Source organism: Vigna umbellata, chromosome 1 (genome assembly GCF_029865625.1).
Source record: "Vigna umbellata cultivar VRB3 chromosome 1, Vumbellata_1.0, whole genome shotgun sequence".
NCBI lineage: Eukaryota > Viridiplantae > Streptophyta > Magnoliopsida > Fabales > Fabaceae > Vigna > Vigna umbellata.
The window spans coordinates 72720858-72741637 of NC_142165.1; the positions used below are offsets into that span (position 1 = coordinate 72720858).

General features: G+C 34.9%; 2 protein-coding genes and 1 pseudogene across 3 annotated transcripts; 1 reads left to right on the forward strand and 2 right to left on the reverse strand.

Annotated features, from left to right (window-relative positions):
* Window positions 1–3153: 3153 nt before the first annotated feature.
* Window positions 3154–7279, reverse strand: LOC124821648 (Pectin lyase-like superfamily protein). Its single transcript, XM_047293564.2, has 9 exons — window positions 6925–7279; window positions 6566–6694; window positions 6323–6493; window positions 6210–6230; window positions 5885–6092; window positions 5528–5609; window positions 5080–5188; window positions 3796–3912; window positions 3154–3688 (listed from the first exon to the last, which is right to left on the reverse strand). Exons 1-9 carry the CDS (start codon window positions 7174–7176, stop codon window positions 3398–3400), a joined length of 1380 nt encoding a protein of 459 aa, XP_047149520.2. The 5' UTR covers window positions 7177–7279; the 3' UTR covers window positions 3154–3397.
* Window positions 7280–7823: 544 nt separating this feature from the next.
* Window positions 7824–9903, reverse strand: LOC124821647 (PPR superfamily protein). Its single transcript, XM_047293563.2, has one exon. It carries the CDS (start codon window positions 9792–9794, stop codon window positions 7824–7826), a length of 1971 nt encoding a protein of 656 aa, XP_047149519.1. The 5' UTR covers window positions 9795–9903.
* Window positions 9904–12212: 2309 nt separating this feature from the next.
* Window positions 12213–19672, forward strand: LOC148206253 (phosphoenolpyruvate carboxylase-like; annotated as a pseudogene). The gene is made up of 8 exons (XR_015784474.1): window positions 12213–12360; window positions 12447–12601; window positions 17441–17904; window positions 18019–18101; window positions 18280–18410; window positions 19014–19137; window positions 19257–19324; window positions 19438–19672. The product of XR_015784474.1 is annotated as a phosphoenolpyruvate carboxylase-like (transcript).
* The last annotated feature ends 1108 nt before the right edge of the window (window positions 19673–20780 follow it).

The following is a 20780-nucleotide window of genomic DNA, read 5'->3' on the forward strand; positions in this document are numbered from 1 at the left end:
TCAATGAGTCCATTCAGGCCACCGATGAGAAGAGTGGTTCAAGTGAATCTATTGATAGTATGTTAGTCATTCGATTCAAAGCATGAAAAGAAGGGATAATGCCAAATTTAATGATAAAACTTCAATACCAAGTTGTTATCTCTTTATATGTTTAACTTTTGGTGAAAGAAGGATATGCTGGTTCTAAAGTAGTTAGTTACCAAAATCTCACATTGATTAATGTTACTACAGGGGTACACCTCACCGATCGAGTATGACTATGGGCTGTGTAGAATGGATCGGACGGTCAGGATACGAAAATAAATTTCATAACCATTCGGTCAAGACAGCAGTTGAACAGAGTTAAAGTGTAATCAATACTGTAACTATTATTGATGACTAGTTAAGACACTCATTAATGACCATTAAGAGGTAAATTAATTGGTCAGATTCTTGTAAATTCTATAAAAAGAGGTTTAATGTCGAGGTAAAAGACACATTTTTCATAATTGAATTACTTTACACTTTCAGAGAAAAATTCTGACTTAAGCGCAAAGTGTTTTTTATAGATCATTCCCTCAAACCGATCGGTCACCCAAGCACGGAGGAAGAGCACGCTCGTCTAGACAAGAGTACTACGAGGGAGTCATTCTCGTCCCGTTCCAGTAGAAACAATTAATAAGAAGTAAAAGTTAATAAATTATTATAAAAATAATATGTTATTTGAGTGTTGTTACGACAACTCAATAAGTTCTTTGATATATTGAAGACTTGAGTAATCATGTATCATTGAAAGGTTTGTGTCAAGAACTAAAAGTTAAAAAACAAAGAAAATAAAGATTTTTTATTGAATATAATGAAAAGAACAAAAATTAGGAGAACATTATCACTTTCAAAGGTTTTCTTTCACAAAGAGTTAAAAATTAATCTACAAAAATTCACCTCCCTTTTCCTCTCCTTCCATGTTTATATATAACTAACACATAATTCATGGATATTATAACTATCAACTAATTTATCTTTTGTATGTAGAAAATAGTTTGTAATTTTGTTTAGAAAAATTATATGAAAAGATTTTCGATTCTATTATGAAAAATTGGAAGGAAATCTTACTAGAAAAAATACAAGTAATAATACTTTTGTTAAATATTAGTAGATATAAACTTGAGATGAACGTTGAATAACAATATTTTTGTTGAGTATTTAATATGTAAGCCTTGTATGATTAAACTATACTAAATTATTTTCCTTTATTTTCTAAAGAAAAAAAACTTAAGAGAAAGAAAATTGCAATTTCGAATATAAAACAAGACAAGTGAGCTGCAAAAACAAAATTAAGGCGCCCCATGTAATTTTTGGGGTTTTAAAAATATATTATATCGATCGTTTGTACCAACCGATACAAAATCTGAATTAAAATAAAATTCCATTGATTTTATGTTCTGACATATTAATACAAAGAATGTTGTAAATTTGATATAATATCTTCCTCACATATTACACAATTGCTATCACATTTTTTATTTACTACAATTATGGTTAAGTCGATTTTATTTGTTGATGAAAAATACACTACTTTATACCAAATGCTTTTAATGTAATTCATATAAACTAATCAATCATTTTACATAAACACAATCATAAAATTTTAACGTACACAAGGTAATTTCTTAGTCTCATCTCCATTGTAAAGTCATGTTCAAAATTATGAATTTAATCACATAAAATTTAAGACACTAAATCAAAGTAAAAAAAAAAAGAAGAAATTCTGTCATAAAAGAATAAGACTCTTAAAAAATAAATTAATATATCCTTCGAGAGCCTGCACAATAAAAAATGGCCCATACCATGGAAATGGTTTACATTACAAAAGAATGTCAAGGGACATCTTTTGTTATCAAACAAAAAACAAAAAGAACTTTCTTTGGGACAACATGGGACTTTAAAAAGTTGAAGTTTTGAAGCACTACCAACAACACATTCTATTAGTATCATCATTTTGCTATCATAGATATGCCATTGTCTATGAGAACCAACTGAAAGAATCAACTTTATTTCGAGGACGGCACCCCTTGGCCTTTTTGCTTATAGCCTTGGCAAAGAAATCAATAAAGCCATATAACGGAGAGTAATGAACAAATAATTTCGTCTTTGCCTTTTTCCCGTTTCAGTATCTTTTTTGTCCCATTCGATTGTTTTGCATGATCTTTGGACCACACTGTCATCACCTTGCACTTGCAGGCATGTAAAAACTGTTCTGCAGAATTCATGTGTTTGTCGTTTTGCAGTGACTGGAAATCGAATATGAACATTATTTTTGTCCATGCCAGTCATCACAGGGTTTCTTATTGTTTCGGTGGTGCCCGGGTCTAGTACTGTTAATTTCTGGCTAGTTTTGTCCTCGTCATTTATGTTTCTTGGTTTTTGAAGTTTTCGTTTGTCTAATATTAAAAAGGTTAGATATTCTTATGTTAAAGTAAGTGACTTCTTATAAGGATATTAGATATATGTATGAATAATTTTAGACCAGTTGTTATAAATTTTTATTTATTATTTTTAATCACAGTTCAATTATATTTTAATTAGTATTAGTTGGTTGGTTCGTTGTGACTAAATATTTATCTAACACTTTTTTTTCTGTAATTGTTTAGTCAGACTGATCGATCCAAAAATGTTAGGCTCTAACTGATTGATCCAAAAGTCATTGATCCAAGAATAATTGATCCAACGATGATACTCAATAATGATACTCAATAATGATGGATGATCAGCTCAAAAGTAATCAATACAAGTGAATGGTTTATGGATAATTTAACTTATTAACTAAAAGGGTATAAGAGTATGTACCGTACACTTACTATTTGATAATAATAGATGTGATATAAGGGTTATTAATTATGTTACGAAGCACGTAGAGCGTATTCTAAAAAATCATATAAAAGTAAACTAGTTTTGGCATCTTTAAATCAGAGAAAGGACAAAGTTGTCTATAATTAAAGAAGAAGACTGTGACTTACTACCATTTATGAAAGGTTCACAATTTTTTAGTTGAAGTGGTTATTTATAAATATTTACTTCCTCCAAGGACCAAGAAAAAAGAAATTCATGTTAATACAGAGTAGTGACAAATTTGAAACAAGAGAACATAAAACATCACTATGGAACACAAGACTGTTAAGATAAAATGTCAATCAATATTATAAATTCGATGTCTCTTAGGAATCAATTTTGTTATAATGTCTAATTATTTAATAACCAGTACATCCCTTGATTTGTCTATGATCTCACCTCAAGCCTCCTCCACATATACTACTGCTACGTGACATAAAACAAGCCTCTTACGTACCCCATATGACATAAAATTATAAGAATAAAAGGGTTACAGTATAATGCATGTTTAGAGAGGTTGATACGAAATTTATAGTTCGGTGTGAGGAATATCCTCCTCCATAGTTGAGTCTGCAACTTGAGAGATTTTGTCGGTGGAACTGAGACAATCGGCAGAAGGGTGCACCACCCCATAGGGAAAGCCTTGAGCCGAGTGACAATAAGTTTCAACAGTGCCATCTTGTTTATCTAAGTCAACGTTGCTAAGGACTAGATTGCTGCAGGGGGTTGTGTCACTGCAGTCAAATTTAATGGCCTTAGCACTCATTGTAGTGCCACTAATGTTCTGGTACATCACCTCGCTTATCTCCACAGCTGATGTCTGCACAAACAGTTCATAACTGTGACTTATCATTTCATAATGATACGATTAGTCTAATTAATCTATGAAATGTGTAATTTTGGCATATAAATAAAAAGCTTTGAAACCTGGTTGGGACAAGTGGATGGTGAATCACAGTAAAATTGGTCTATGAGAATGGGGTTGGACACATTTTCAACTCTCACATTCTGAAAACGCACGCCTCGAACGTATCCAGAACCTCCCTATGTGGCAGCAAAATAAAGAAAAACATCAGTGAGCATTCTCCAATATAGTATTTTCCACAATTTCCAAATGCAGGGGGATTTTTCCCACCGCATATATTTGCATGCATCTAATGTTTATTCTAAAAAAATATCAATTGTTTTGTAGGTCATGTACTGACTTTCCTTTTCAGAATCTCTTACCAATACTAAGGTCACATGATCAAATTATCAATTGTTTTCCCTTTTCCCTTAACTCCTTTTATTCCGAAAGAAGTTAGGTGGCTTTTTTGCCATTGTTCTTTTGGCCGAGTGAAGACATTTCAGAGAAAAAATTGTGATAATTATTTTAAAAGTTATATTAACCATTATTTCTGATTAAATAAAAATATAAAACTATTTATCAAATAAGACTATTAATTTTATTAATTTTCATATTGCCTTGGCAACCACCAAAAGATATAATAATAAATATACAAATAATAGGTTTAAAAAATTTAGAATCCTGGTCTCTAAATTTGACTACGTACTGTCCTTAAATTCAGATAAATTTCTATAAAAGTTGAAGCACGTATATACACACATGTATTATTTTATGGAACTGACATACCATTTATAATAATATTACTAAACTAATAATTGATAATTATCAGCTTTGTTTACGGTTACATTACAAAAAAAATGAAAATAAGTATCAAAGGTTAATTACTTTGCAATTTTTATTCAAAATTTTAAATAATTAGAATGGACAATTAATTAATATCTACATGAAAAATAAGGATAATAATGTATAATAAAAAAAATCTTGAGAAAAATTAAAATATTATTGAAAGATTAAAACAATTTTATTATGAAATTAGGGGTGTTAAAAGTGAGTGAAGCTCACACGGACTGGTTACTGTGTGTTGGGCTAAAAGTGGATTAGTCTAACCTAATTATGAGTTAAAAATTTTGTAATTTATTCCGATCCATAATGAATTGATAAGTTAACCAAATGATATTTTATTTATTTCATATATTTAACACAGTACAATCAAAATAGATTAAATCTGAGAATTAAATGAGTTACATACAATTAGAGCTACATTTACAAAAATTAATTTTTTTTTTACCAGAACATGTGATAAGCTAGATTAGGTCATGAATAAAATTCATTTTGACATCTAAATACCTAAGAATACTACTTACCTGCCAAGTCTTAATCCTGAGACCATTGGTAGTCTCCCTAAGAACTGCTGTATCCAAAATCACTTTCGTGACGATGCCAGTTGAGTTGTCTTTCCCAAGACTTCCAATGCTGAAAAACAAAGAAAGAGTTAGAAAAAGGTATAAACTACCTTACTCATTAAAGTGTTCCAGACACTTTGATTTGATCAAAGAAAGAATAGGAAAAATATTTAACGTAACCGATTGAAATAATGAAATCATCATGTATGTTTCATGTAACTCACGCTTGTCCAAGAGACAAGGGAAAAGTGAAACGATAGATAGAGAAAGTTCATTTGTTCATTAAAAGGTTATGACAATTTTGTGGATGAAGGTATGCTATACAACCATACTATATAAACTTCAATGTAGCAGAGAAAGAGTGCCGTGTAATTTTAAATTAAATGGGGGCATGAAGAATAGATGATACCTGATTCCATGTCCTGGTCCACAATAAATTCTCTTCATTTTGATATTAGAGCTGGCATTGACAATCGATATGCAATCATCCCCTGAATATAGTACGTGCGATTATGATGAAAGCGCAAAAACATAACTGGTCAGTATCCTTCGTTTTTAATTTTTATATAAATGGCAGAAATCTAAGGACAAGAGTAAAGTTCACTTTTCATTTTTCTTTATTCTTTTTCTGTGTCTTTAAAATTCCTTTTCCAAGTTAGCTACTTTGTTTCTTTGTTTCAAAGTCTGTTAAGGGTAAACCACACTACTGTTTCTATTGTTCAGCAAAACGGAACTTTAAGATGAGGAAGAACACCGAGTTCAGAACCTGTTCCAATTTTACTGTCTTGGATTATGACATTTGTTGATTCACTAATATGAATTCCATCAGTGTTTGGACTGTCTCCAGGTGCTGACACTTTAACTCCATTAATTCTAACCGAATCACATCGTGATATGGTAAAATGCATCTGTTGGCTATTCTGGATTGTCAGTCCTTTAACCTTTATGGATGTACTTGTATCAATCGTAAACGCCTGCAATGATCTCCTCACTGTTAAACTACTTTATTATTTTATGAACTTGATTTCACATCTTGCAAAACCTTCTCTTTGAAAATAGATTACAAGCAAGGTTAAGAAAGCGGTTCTTACTGTTGGTGCACCTTTGCAAGGCTGTGGCAAAACACAGGAGGAAAATCAGAAAGTTATCATTAAGGTTTCATAAACTTGTAAAATAAACAAGACCACGTTTTGCAAAAAATTACATTTGATTTGTTCTTTTTGCAAGATGCTGCCCACCATTTACTTCCTGAGCCATCAATAACTCCAGAACCTTGGAAAACAGCTTTATCCAATTTGGAAAAATCAAGCCAAACCCGTGGAAGTTTTGGATCCCAGTTCTTAGGCTCATCTGGGGCAACCAATGTACCGTCAATCTGGAAATGCAGATACTACATCAATAATCACAGGACAATTGTTAAATCTATAATATATTTGTGTTTGATTACCTGGATGGTGAGCTTGTCTGCACAAGGCCCTCTGAATTTTGTTGCATTGACTAGGTAACGGCGATCTTGAGGAATTAACAAAACAGATTTTGGTGTAGAGCATGCAACTCCCCATGCTTTTTGCAAAGCCTGATAATCATGAAAAGCAATGGACAAAACATAATTACAGAATGATTAGTCTGGTCTGCGATAATGCCTGACCTGATTGATTAGCTCAACAAAACAATTTGTCTCTGTTCAACGTTGTCAAATGAATGAAAGTGCTTCTTGAGCAAAACAGAAGAGTAAAAAATAGTGATATGCATTTGCAAGACCTGGTATACAATAAATATTTCAACAACTGTAATGAAAGAAGTTACCTCAGTATCATCAGATTCTCCATCACCAGCAGCACCAAAGCTATCAATATTAACAAGAACTTTACCACCATGCTCGCTTCTCCATGAAGGGATGTCAGAAAGTTCTTCTACCTCAGTTTCTTCTTCTATGTCAAAGGACTCCAAGCTTTTAAGTTCTTCAAGCATGCCAATGCTGCCACACGTCATGCTTCCTGCAACTCCATGAGCTGCAATGAGCAAAGCGAGTAAAGAAACAAGGAAAAATTTGTCCATGTTTTGCTCCTGTTGGTTGTATTGCAAGGATTGGTTGATTTGATTAATGCGAATGAATACTTTGGTTATAATTTATACGCGTAGATTAGCTCTGAAAAATGAAGGATTTGGAGGGGCTTTATGGCTTGGCTTGAAAGTGGATGAACGTGCAACAATTTCTACATGCCCACACTTAAAGTACAAGGAAAAATATTTTTGTAGTATTTTGCTTTACTCATCAACCAATTACAAAAGCCACAAGTAATATTCACCGTTGCACTATCCCACTTTGCCGCCCTGAAAGAGAAGTGAATGACATATAATCTAAGATTCTATTTTGCATATTCCACTGTCTCAAATTGCTCTAGTATAAAGGCATAGTAACATGCGGTACACGAAAGAGGGAAAATATTTTTCTATTTTTGGAAGCTGCCAGTTAGTTACACTAAACATGGGAATGCAAATGCCGACCTTCATTTATTTGGCATGCTCACACCAAGAACTCCTCCCAAAGGAAACCTTTCCCTTAGATTGTAGGATTTCCCAAATAGACAAGACCTTACTATCCCAGGAAACATCTCCATCAGTTCAGCAAATTGACATGATTGTCTTATCGTGTGTGAATAATGTGCCAAATGCTTCATCAATTCAGGAACGCTATTTTCCTGTCACTGTCTTATCTCAATTAAACTATGACCAATCTCCCTAGACATCTTCCTTGCTAGAGCAACTTCTCTGATTTGCCTTGCTTCGTCAAATTTCCCTATTTCAGCATAAAAATTAGAAACCTGCAACCACACTGCAGGATCATCTGGATCTAGCTCAAGTAAGACTTGTGCTGCTCTTGTTCCAACCTCTTCATTCTTGTGGACCCTGGAACTTCTAAGCAAAGAGCTCCACATAAAGCAGTCTCTTTTTCCTGGTGCCTGTAGAAGCAACTCCTCAGCTTCATAGAGAAGTCCTGCGCGGCATAAAAGATCCACCATGCAAGAAAAATGGCGGCGATCTGGATCGACCCCATGAAGAGATTTCATCGACTCAAAAACTACCCTTCCTTCCTCAACTAGTCCTGTGTGGTTACAACCACTTAGAGCACATAAGAAGGTAACTTTATCTGGCTTTAGTCCCCTCTCAATCATAGCCTGAAGCACTGCAATTCCTTCCTTTCCCATTCCATTTCGAGCATACGCATTGATCATGGAGGTCAAGCAAATAGCACTTGGAGAAGGAAGACTCTCGAAAATTCGATGAGAAAGATCCACATGCCCGCATCTTGAATATGCATCCATGAGGGAACAGGCAACTGCAGCATCTCCTCCAAGTCCAGATTTTAATGCATAACAATGCAGTGACTGGAAACCCGTAAAACTTGATAAAGCAGACACTGACAATGCCTTCAGTGTGGTTGATATGGTTACTTCATCCGGCACAAGACCCTCATCGACCATTAAACGAAGCAATTCAACCATGTCCTCGACGGCTTCAGAATGAGACAAAGAGGTCATCAATGAGTTGAAACACTCCAAAGTTCTCTTCGGAAGGCATTCAAATACAGCCATAGAACCCTCAATGTCTCTGCACTTTCCATACATATCAATCAAAGCAGACTGAACATGCTCACTCCCTTCATCAAAACCCATCTTCATTACAAGACAATGTACCTGCTTCCCAAAACAAAGCTCTCCACTTCTACTGCATAAATTCAAAAAACCCACCAATGAACGAATTGATGGCTTTCGCCCCCATAACTGCATGATACTAAACACCTCAAAAGCCTCACACAACAAACTGTTTTCAGCATAAACATAAACCAACGAGTTCCACGAAATAACATTCTCGTTTTCTATGGCTTCAAAACACTTCCTTGCACCAACCAAACACCCACACGCAGAGTAAAAATCCACCAAAGCATTGGCAACAAAAACGTTCGATTCCACCAAACCCACCTTCCAAATGCACCCATGAATCGTCTTTCCTTCATGCAACCGTCTCTGATTACCACACTCCCAAAGCAAATAACAAAACGTAACCCCATTTGGCTCCACACCTTCAAAACGCATCCGAGAGTAAAACCCCAACAAGTCTTCTACTTTCACACGAACCAGCTCACACAACCCACGCAGCAACACATTCCAGACAGCTAAATTTCGTTCCGGCAACTCATCAAACAATTCCAGTGCCACCCCACATAGCCCCATACGCATGTAAAACCCAACAAGTGCACCACCAACGAACACGTTGCATGCAAATCCGAGCTTGACCACCCTGCAATGCACCTGAACACCCTCTCTGAAAAAAGCGGCCTTGGTGCAAACCGCTACAACAGAGGAGAAGGTGGTCGAGCTTTCTCCTATTCCATGCGAACCCATTTCAGCGTAGAAACGAAGAGCGTGTTCCGGTTGCTCGCGGAACCCGGAAATTATCAAGTTGTAGGTGACAGTGTCACGCAATGGAATGTTGTGGAACAGTGAAAGTGCAGCCTTGAGGTCCCTGCGTTTTATGAGAGCGTGGAGTTCGCGGTTCTTTAGGTAGACATAATCAGTGGGAAGAAACGTGTGTGGAACAGTTGTTATGGGTCTGAGAAAGGAGAGAAGCTGAGGCTTTTTCATCCAACACTGACACCACGCTTTAGCCAGCATTGAGACTCAGACTTGGAAAACTTTGTGAAGGAAAACGAAGACGAACACCACAATGAGTCTCTCACAACATACACTCTGTAATGGGAACATTCTAGTTTTTATTTGAAAACTTCACCAGCAGCCACATTATCAACACAACCATGATAACTCCTTTTAATAATAACTCCTTACAATATAGATAGAACAAAGTGACTAAGCATCATGCATAATAGTTTTATATCTTTGGAAGAATTATTCAGCTTAGCCAAAATTTCAAAAGGCAAGTAAATTGACAAATGACAAATTGTGAACTAATTCATCAAATTAATGAATATTTAATTATAAATAAATAATACACATATTGACAAACATGTGAATTAATTTATGAAATTAGTGAACATTTAATTATAGAATAAATATATGTGTTGAAAGTGTAAATATTTTTTCATAATTATGCACTTCAATTCATTATGCATAGTAAATTTGCTTAAATTCTAAACAACTACCTTAAAGATTCCTTAATAAAACTATCTTAAATACCATACTAAAAATTATATTCAGGCTCTTACATTTACACTAGTAACAATGCTTATTAAAATGTTAATTATATAATAATCAACACCTTTCTAGGAAAGCAATTTCAATACCAATTTAAAAAATTTGCATGTGGTCAATGTAAGTAAGCTTCAATACATGAAACTACAAAAAAGTGATCATCATTTACCATGCTTGGAAGACAACCACTCAAGTATGTTATAACTTTACCAAAGGCCATGCTAACCCACTTTTTATTCTTGGTGACACACATTATAAAAATAAAATAATTATAAAAAAATAAAATTTTGTAAAAAAGTAAAAAAATAAAAAATTATGTCAAATGAATATAATTTTTTTTCAAGTATTAAAATGTAGGTACGTACAGAACCACATTGAATAAATGGTGGTGTGTGAAACTTAATTACAGAGCATTTAATTGTCCCAAAATTAAGAGTGATCCAGATCTTTCTGCACATTGTTTATGAATAGTAATACGTGTCAGGCTTTTCCTCGCTGCACCCACAATTATTAATTGCTGTTCTATAATTTTTGAAATGACCATTTTAATTTTTGTGATATGTTTTCTTTATTACGAAACCTTTCGAAATAAATTTTATTAAACAAGATTTTTTAAATAAAGTTATTGAAACAAGTTTTTAACAACAATTAGTTTTAAATCTAATTTAATTCTATAAAATCAATATATCTAAAAATAAGAAATCTTATTAAAATAAGTAACTATGATACTACATATAGATTTCAGGTTTCAATTCATTCTAATAAACTTTAAATTTAATTGAACATTTTTATAAGATATTTATATTCATTTATATATTAAAATTTATATATTAAGATTTATTTTATGGGCTAACATTTTTTTAAACAAAATTTCTAGAAATTTTTTAGAATCCTACCTAAACATCATCTTCCCCTTTTCAATTAAACAATTCGAAAGTATTATGGTTTTGTTTTCAAGGTAGACAATCCAGAAAAGAAGAAAATTACGTTTTAGTACCTTGGAGATCATACACGAAAACGTATGTTCATATACACGAAAGTATTATGTTTAGTACCCTCGATTTTTAGTAACTCTCAAATAATTTCCTACTATAAAAAATATTTTTAATGAGAAATGTTAGTTGTTAGTTTGGTTAGTAAAATAATTGAATCATAAAAGTTTTCTGAAAGTTGTTTTCTGCCCCTCGTCTATTTTATCCTACACCTTTTATTTTACATATTTGTCTTTCATTTATTAAAGTCAAAACAAATTTAACGATGAGTTAATAATTTCCTAACAACCAACAACCCTAAATCCCCTTTGATTGTATAAACCCTACATGCACCTCCTTTCCTCTTCCATTTTTTCACTTTCTTTACAGTAACATTTTCTTCACTTTCACTGTTTGATTGTTTCCTGAGTTAAGAGTCGAGAGCTTATACAGTGGTGATTGTGATCTGTGGTGATGGTGTTGGTTATTGAAGGAGAAAGGTGGAGGATGATGTTATGAATGGTACGAGTAGTGAGTAGGTGGGGGACGTGGGACCCAATAGACACATGGCAAAGAAGGAGGAAAACAAGAGCAATCGCAAAAGTGTCAGGAAAAGAATAGCCAATTCCACACTGAAAGATTTTGTGTGGAGCACTACGTGAGTATAAGAAAATATATTGCTACATGAGAAGGGTGTGTAGGATTTGAATTGTCCCTTTCTCTCTCTTGGCCCTTTTGGGATATTCCTCTGCCAATTCTATTATTTTACACTGTTAGCTTTTGAGTTTATCATTTCCATTTATATGAGAGATTTCATATTCCATATGACAATATAAAGTTTTCTTCTTCCATCTATTTCCTTATTATTGTATTGTTACCAGAGTTCATTACATTTTGGTGCTTTCATTACCACATGGCCGAAAACACACAGCTTAAGGAACTTGACGCCAACATGAAGAAAATCCTCAACCTCATGGAGAAACGTGACCTCCATTATACTGAACGTTTTGAGAAGCTTAAGTTGGAACTCGAGGACGTTTCCAAGAAATATAATCCTGGTGGTTCGAACTCTAGAAGCAACCCGTCATTTTAGGTTACGAATATTAAGCTTGAGTTTCCTAAATTTGATGGTACAAATGTTTTGCAGTGAATTTTAACGCTGAACAATTTTTTGAGTATTACTCCATTCCTGAGCTCCAACAGTTCACTATTGTTGCGATCCATTTAGAGAAGGATGTTGTACCCTGGTTTCAGATGATGCAAAAAAACAACCCCTTCCAATCTTGGGAAGCTTTTACTAAGGTATTAGAACTCAAACCTGGTCCTTCTCCTTATGCATGCCCATGCTCTACTCTATTTAAAAACTATCACAACTGGGATTTGTAAGTGATTATTATGTAGAGTTCATTGCTTTGGCTAATCGTGTTACAGGACCTACAATCGACGCCATATTGGATTATTTCTTGAGTGGCCTCAAACTTGAAATAAGAAGAGATGTGTTGACTCATTCACCTAATTATATTCTTAAAGTTGTGTCCTTAGCCAAACTTTTTGAAGAAAAATACATTCCTCAACCGAAACCTTAATTTTCCTCTAACTATCCTAAACCCTCCAACACAAAACCAATTACAAGCCAACAATTGAAACCAAATGCCTTATCACCCCTATTACCCCCCCCCCACTGAACATGAAACCATTTAGTCAACCTTTCAAACCACCCACTTTTAAAAACATCACACCAACTGAAATGCAAAGTCGTAGAGAGAAAGGGTTATGCTATACTTGCGATGACAAATTCACCCTTAACCATAGATGTCTGAATAAACAGTACCTTTTGCTGTAATATGAGGAGGATGAGGACTTTTGGACCATCATCTCTCCTTTAACACTTTTAAAGGCTCTCACGGCGTGGTTATGCATGTGGTTCCAAGGCTCTATTCTAGGTATTCTTGTTCATATTTTGTTAGACAATGACAGTTCCGATAACTTTCTACAACCTCGTCTTACAAATTACTTGAAATTACTGGTGGAACCCATCTCTAGCTTTCCTATTATGGTGGGAAATGAAAACTCCTTGATAGTGGAAGGCCTGATCAGATAACTCAAGGTGGCAGTACAAGGCCATACATTCACTCTTCCAATCTATTTATTATTGGTTTCTGGAGCAAATTTGGTTTTGGGCGCATCCTGGATGGCGACACTAGGCCCTCATATTTCAGATTGTCGTGTTTTGACTCTGAAATTTTACTTAAATGGTGAATTTGTTACTCTCCATGGTGATAAATCTTGACTCCAACCCCAGCACAATTCCATCATATACGGAGAATGTTTCACACACATCCTATTATTGAATGATATACTTTACAACTTCAAGTTCTTGAGATGCCAAAGGATCCAAGGGTTGACTTCCCTACTGACTTACAATTGGATCTATCCCTTCTCCTATATAATTACATATTTGTTTTCGACAAACCTTCGAGCTTACCACCTGATTGGTCTCATAATCACCGGATTCCCTTGTTGCCAAGTACTAATCCTGTGAAAGTTTGGCCGTATCGGTATCCACCTAGCCATAAGGCGTTGATTGAGCACATGAATGCTGAGATGTTGAATGAAGGCATCATTTCTCCTAACAACAACCTATTCTCTTCACCAATACTCTTAGTCAAGAAAAGAGATGGTACATGACGGTTTTGTACCGATCATAAGGCTCTAAACACCATCACCGTTAAGAACAACTTTCCCATCCCTACGGTTGATGAATTACTTGATGAATTGAGGGGCACTTAATATTTTTCCAAGCTTGATATTTGCTCAGGATATCATCAAATTTTGGTGGCACAAGAGGATAGATTCAAAACAACTTTTCGAACTCATCAAGGCCATTACGACTGGTTAGTTATGCCCTTTAGGCTCACCAATGCCCTCGTTACCTTCCAAAGCTTAATGAATCCAATTTTTCAAGGCTTGTTGAGAAAATCAGTGTTAGTTTTTTTTTATGATATATTGATCTATATTGTATCTTGGCCACTTCATTTACACCACTTGGAAGTTGTACTTCGAATTTTACAACAACACCAGTTATTTGCCAAATTGTCCAAGTGTCATTTTGGTATACAAGAGGTGGAATACTTTGGTCATATTGTCTCGAGTAAGGTGTCTCGATGGACCACAATAAGGTGAAGGAAATTTTGGATTGGTAAATCCCAACAACGGTGAAGCAGTTACGAGGATTTTTGGAATTGAATGGATACTATCATTGATTTATAAAGGGATATGCTTCCATCGCAGCTCCCTTAACCAATTTGCTTAAAAAGTCTAATTTCCATTGGGATTCTCAAGCCAATCTTGCTTTTGATAACCTCAAGACAGCCATCACCAAGGCTCTGTGTTGGCATTGCCGAACTTCTCCAATCCATTCATATTGGAAACTGATGCATTAAGGACAGACATCAGTGTCATTAGTAGTCAATCCCAACACCCAATTGCTTTCTAATCCAAGAAATTGTCACCACACATGTAGAAGCAATATGCCTATACACAAGAATTCCATGTAGTCACCGAGGCTATAGCGAAATTCCGACACTACATACTTGGCCATAAGTTCGTCATACGCACCGATCAGAAAAGCTTAAAATGTCTCATGGAACAAGTCATTCATACTCTAGAGCAACAAGCTTGGCTACATAAGTTATTAAGGTATATTTTACCATTGAGTATAAGCTTGGCACGGAGAAGCTAGTTGCATATGCTTTATCTGGATCCTATTTCATGGCTTTTTCTCAACCTAAGTGGGATCTCATCATAAACTCACATGATGCAGTTGCTTCAAATTCACAACTCTTTGATATTATCAGACTTCAATGCTGGCAACCCCCCAAGTCCTCATTATTCCATTCATAATCAATTGTTGTTATGGAAGAACAAACTTATGGTACTAGCTCAAAATAGACTTGTGGTACCATCTCAACATCCCTTGATTAAAAATATCTTACAAGAGTTCCATAGCTCTCCTATAGGCGGCCACTTGGGTATTGCGCGCACCTTGACAAGTGTTTCTTCTCAATTTTACTAGCAGGGTATGCACAATGATATTAAATCTTATGTACAACAATGTTTGATATGCCAACAAGTCAAATCTTCCACTACTTTGCCCACGGGACTCTTACAGCCCCTCCTTATCCCTCACCACATTTGGGAAGACTTGACCATGGATTTTATTGTTGGCCTTCCCCCATCTTATGGTTTCTCCGTGATTATGGTTGTCATTGACCGTCTCTCTAAGTATGTACATTTTTGCACACTTAAGGTAGATTATTCAAGCAAGCAAGTAGCTGAAGTTTTCATGTGATCCATGGTGAAGTTGCATGGGATACCAAAATCAATAATTTCAAATCGTGACAAAGTCTTTACAAGTAAATTTTCGCAACAACTTTGTAAACTCAGTAGAACTAGCTTAGGGATGAGTATGCCTACCATCCTCAATTTGATGGTCAATCTGAAGCTCTTAATCGATGCTTGGAAATGTATTTAAGATGTTTCACAATTGATGACCCGAAAGGCTAGAGTAAGATTTTCATGGGTAGAATACTGTATAATACTTTCTTCCAAATTAGCATTGTCATGACACCCTTCAAAGCAGTTTATGGGAGAGACTCCCTTACTCTTCCCAATTATGTGAAGGATGCTACATAACCCCCTTCTTTATAGGAATTGTTGTTGTATCGTGATTAAAAACTACTATGTCTCAACTAGAATTTGGCGAAAGCACAAAATCTAATGAAGAAATATGCGAACCATGAACGAGTTCATGTGGAGTTCCAAGTGGGAGACCTTGTGCTTGTGAAAGTCCAACCATATCGGCAACATTCAGTAGCCCTTCACAAAAACAAAAACTTGGCCTTCGTTATTTTGGTCTCTTCCTAGTAATGCAATGAATTAGACTTGTTGCTCACAAATTATCATTGCCTCCTACAACAAAGATCCACCCAGTTTTCCATGTGTCCTTATTGAAACCATTCAAAGGAGAAAATCAACAACCATATTTGCCCTTGCCTTTTCTCACTAATGAATGTGGCCCTTTCATTCAATCGCTTAAGGTGTTACAATTCAGAGTCATCTTACGCGTAAATCAACATATACCTCAAGTACTGATCCAATGGGAAGGATTCGATATCTCCAAAGCTACTTGGGAAGATGTGCGTACATTGCAAATTGAGCATCCCAACTTCAACCTTGAGGACAAGGTTGATCTCCATGCACTACAAGAAATATGGCTATTACATACGGATTATAATCCGTATATAATATATATATTACATACGGATATTATATACGGATTTTAAAAAGAAAATTATATACGGATATTATATACGGATTTTTACATACGACAAATCCGTATATAAAAGTCGTATATAATGTTGACGCGTGATGGTGAAAAAGTTATCTAAGGATAGATCCGTATATAGTTCCAATTATTTGTACGTAACTCTATCCACGTTTTAGCTACCAATGTTACATACGGAAAAATGATTTACTTAAAAAAATTCTGATTAAAATGAAGCCAACCGAACCTCAAAGCCTATTCTTCTCAAAACCCTCTAGCTTTTCTCTCTTCCTCGAACCCTATTCTTCTCAAAACCCCTGATCTTCTCTCTATCCCTCGAACCCTATTTGATCTCTCTCTCAAACCCTCACGATTTCACATCTCTCTCTGGAGCCCTCTTTGCTCTCATTGTCCCTCTCTCAAGCCCTATTCGCCTCGCTGTCCCTCTCCCGAGCCCTCTTCACTGTCGCTGTCCCTCTCTCGAACCCTTGCTTCTTCCCCCTTTCTCTCTCGAACTGTCGTCGCATAATAACACAGCAATGTCGTTGTCCTTCGTTGATGAAGCAATCACCTTCATCGTTCGTTTCGGAGTCGTAGTTCGACGCTGAGAGAGTACCTTCATCCACCCTAGGTTCGTGATAATACTCCAGGAGCGGGAAGGGTTCGGAGAGGAGTGAAAAATAGAAAGATTGTTGGGTGAGAAATGCGAATTAGGTCACGTGTTCGGTGGAAAAGGAAGATTCAACGGCTGAATCGGTGAAATGGTGCAAAAATGAGGATGTAATCGGTGGATTCGATGGAGAAGGCTATAGTGATTTATCAGAAAATATTCCGGAATTTATGTTCTTTCTCTTCTCTTCGACATTTATGTAAATGTTTTTGTGCAGGTTCAAGAAGTGTACGAAATTTCAGCTGAGTATGAAGAAAAGCGTGACCCTAAGAAACTGGAAGAATTTGGAAATATGATAACTAGTTTGGATGCAGGGGACTCTATTGTTGTTGCCATGTCCTTTTCCCACATGCTTAACTTGGCCAACTTGGCTGATGAGGTCCAGATTTCTCGTCGTCGAAGGAAAAAGGTGAAGAAAGGACATTTTGCAGATGAGAACAATGCAACTACAGAATCAAACATTGAAGAAACTCTCAAGAAACTTGTATTTGGCTTGAAGAAGTCTCCTCGGGAAGTTTTTGATGCACTGAAAAACCAGACTGTTGATCTGGTTCTTACTACTCATCCTACTCAATGAATTCGTAGATCTTTGCATCAAAAGCACGCAAGGTTTGTTACAAAAGTATAGTGTTTTTCAGCTTCATTATTCAATTTTATACTTTCTTTGTTTAAGTTGGTTCAGGACACCAAAATTGAGCTTTCTGGTTTTGATCTGCATTGTAGGATAAGGAATTCTGTCTAAATTTTATGCCAAAGACATAACTCCTGATGATAAGCAGGAGCTTGATGATGCCTTGCTAAGGGAAGTAAGTATCAAAACACTAGGATTATCTTTGTTGGTTTAGCAAACTGCATTAACCACGCCTTTGTTTGGAGTTTATTCTGCAGAAGAAGAAATGTTCAAGGTGAAAAGAAACAAAGGCTTCGTTGAGTCAATGACATTGTTGACAATTTTCTTTTGTTACTTTTGTCTATGTTGTGCAGATTCAAGCTGCCTTCCGTACAGATGAAATCAAGAGGACCCCCCTAAGACCACAAGATGAGATGAGACCAGGGATGAGCTACTTCCATGAAACAATTTGGAATGGTGTTTCCAGATTTCATCAAGCAATCTGGTATGATTTTAAGCATGACTTTTTAATATGATTTTAAGCATGATTTATCAGAAAATAACCAAGGTTGGAATTTCATCAAGCAAAGTTTCATTGTTAAGCAAAGTTTGTTGATGTTATCTCACAATTTGGCAGTCACATGTGCACATTTCATTGTTAAGCAAAGTTCTCAGATAGTTTGAAAATTCTGATACCTCGGGATCAAGAACCCAAACAATTTCTAACTAAGCTGTGACAAGCTTTGGGATTAAGATAGTTTTTGGCCTAACTTAGAATTTGTGGATATTTTATTTAGAAAAAGATGATTTTAATGTTGATTCAAAACCACTTTGCAATTTTATGTAATCTAGTAGAAGTAGCAACAAAGGTATACTCTCACATTTTAAACTTAGAATTGAAATTTGTACTTATCATGCTTTTTCTGTAAATTCAGAGTACTTATTTTTCCACTGAAAATTGGCTCTAGCACTGTTAGTTTTTTCTCATTTGTAGTCCCAAAATGGACTTGGCATGCTTTTTCTGTAAGCTTTGATTGTGTAATTACTACTCTATAAATAACGAATTCTGCCAAAGTTCAATGGTTCATTTATTTGAATTCCATTGCAGGATTTATTTGAGAAGAAAGAGATGTGGCCTTGTGAAGCTTGTGGGTTGAACATTCCTTATAAGATGTTAAAGAAGAAAAAGGATTTAAGGGTCGGGGGCCAATTCCTATGTAGAACATAAAAGAGTTTGTATATCATTTTCTTCTCATAGATTGTATTTAGTTCTGGAACTAAAACATCATAATTCAAGTTCTGGACTTGTTTAGAATTTTTTTCCAGTCTCTAAAATCACTTTGTTTTTCAGTTAACAAAATCAAAGCATTATTGTGGCATATGCAAGAAAGTTTGGGATCTTCAGATAGTGGAAGTTGGGTAAGTAGCTAAATCTTGTTAACTAATTAAGGTTACTCTGTTATGCTCAAAAGACTATATTGGTTAATATTAACCTTTTCCTTTTACCTTTGCGGATGTCCCCTCCAAATTAGGTGCACTGTGATGGATGGAGAGGAGTGTGAGTGCATGCACAGGGAATACCCATTACTTGGTATTTTGTCTCTTTGGAGGAAGAGGGTAGAGGACCATGAAGAACATTGGAAGAAGTTGTTAAAAGGGATGTCACAGGGAATAATTCTCTAAGGATTTGTTTTTTGACTGTACCCAATGGTGTAATCCATATAGTTGACATAGTTTAATGAATTAAGAATTTTGTTGTTGTTTTCAGCTTAATAGTATGGCATTTTAGCATTATGATAACCTGGAAAAAAAGAATTTTATAATTCTTTCATGATGAATCAACCATTGATAAAATATAATTCATTATCTTTGAAGACTAGTTGCTTCCATTTTTATAATCTAGAGCTGGAACAAGATCCAGATTTCATAATGTTGTCTCGCCAATTCAAAGCTACTGTTATGGAGCTTCTTTATGTTTTGGAGATGGTAAAGCTTTTACCTTCAGCACTTAACATTTACTGATAATATAGAATTTTGATTTGAGTATTTAGCTCTAGAAAACCTAGGATAATATAAATATTAGTTGAATATTACCATTTTAGTCTATGCTTGCCTAAAATATTTTGGGTTATTCATGTTAACTTCTGTTTTATAGTTATATGTATAAACTATTAATTTTAATATTTTGGGATTGTCATCTTTTTGTGTTGCATTTGTATTTAATTACTAAAAATTCCTTGCTTGTTTGTAGAAACAAAGAACTGGTTGAAGGGTTGCAATTAAGGGTCACCTTATGAGTGGCAAGTTTACAGGTGAGTAATCTTCCTTTTGTGTTTGAACATGATTATTAAGAAAAGTAATTAGAACAGGTGAGTAATCTTCCTTCATGTTACTTTCTAGTTATATATTTATGATTTAATTGTCTTTCTTCTCTTAATAATTAGAAAAGTACTTAATATGGTGTATTTTTTGGTAACGGGTAACAACTATTTGAAATTCTCTAATGCTTCTGTGCCATTTCGAATTGATACATAACATGTTTGACCATACTTATTTTCTGCAGGTTAATTCTATATGGATGGTACAATTTTAAGATTTGGGGAGTTGAAGGGACCAGGGGCAATGATTGAACAAGTTAAAGGGTTTTCGTATTCAGTTTTTTCTCTTCATGGTGCAAGCCCTTTCCTTCCAACATCAGATGGTGATGTGCAAGAGAAGCATAATGAATCAATAACAACTACTTAGAAGAGCAAGAAGACATGGTGGGGAGTTTTGAAATATTAGTGTTAGTAGTTATGAACATTCTTTTAGATATTTTTCTCTTTTTCATATTTTTCTTAATATTTTATATTTTATTGTAAAAATTAAATTTGAG

Bases quoted from the DNA above. Each gene is read 5' to 3' on its own strand.
- LOC124821648 (XM_047293564.2), bottom strand. From the start codon at position 7,176: ATGGACAAATTTTTCCTTGTTTCTTTACTCGCTTTGCTCATTGCAGCT. The intron at 6,093-6,209 runs GTAAGAACCGCT...AGATCATTGCAG, and splicing joins CTTGCAAAGGTGCACCAACA to GCGTTTACGATTGATACAAG. The intron at 3,689-3,795 runs GTTTCAAAGCTT...CTGTTTGTGCAG, and splicing joins CATCCACTTGTCCCAACCAG to ACATCAGCTGTGGAGATAAG.
- LOC124821647 (XM_047293563.2), bottom strand. From the start codon at position 9,794: ATGCTGGCTAAAGCGTGGTGTCAGTGTTGGATGAAAAAGCCTCAGCTT.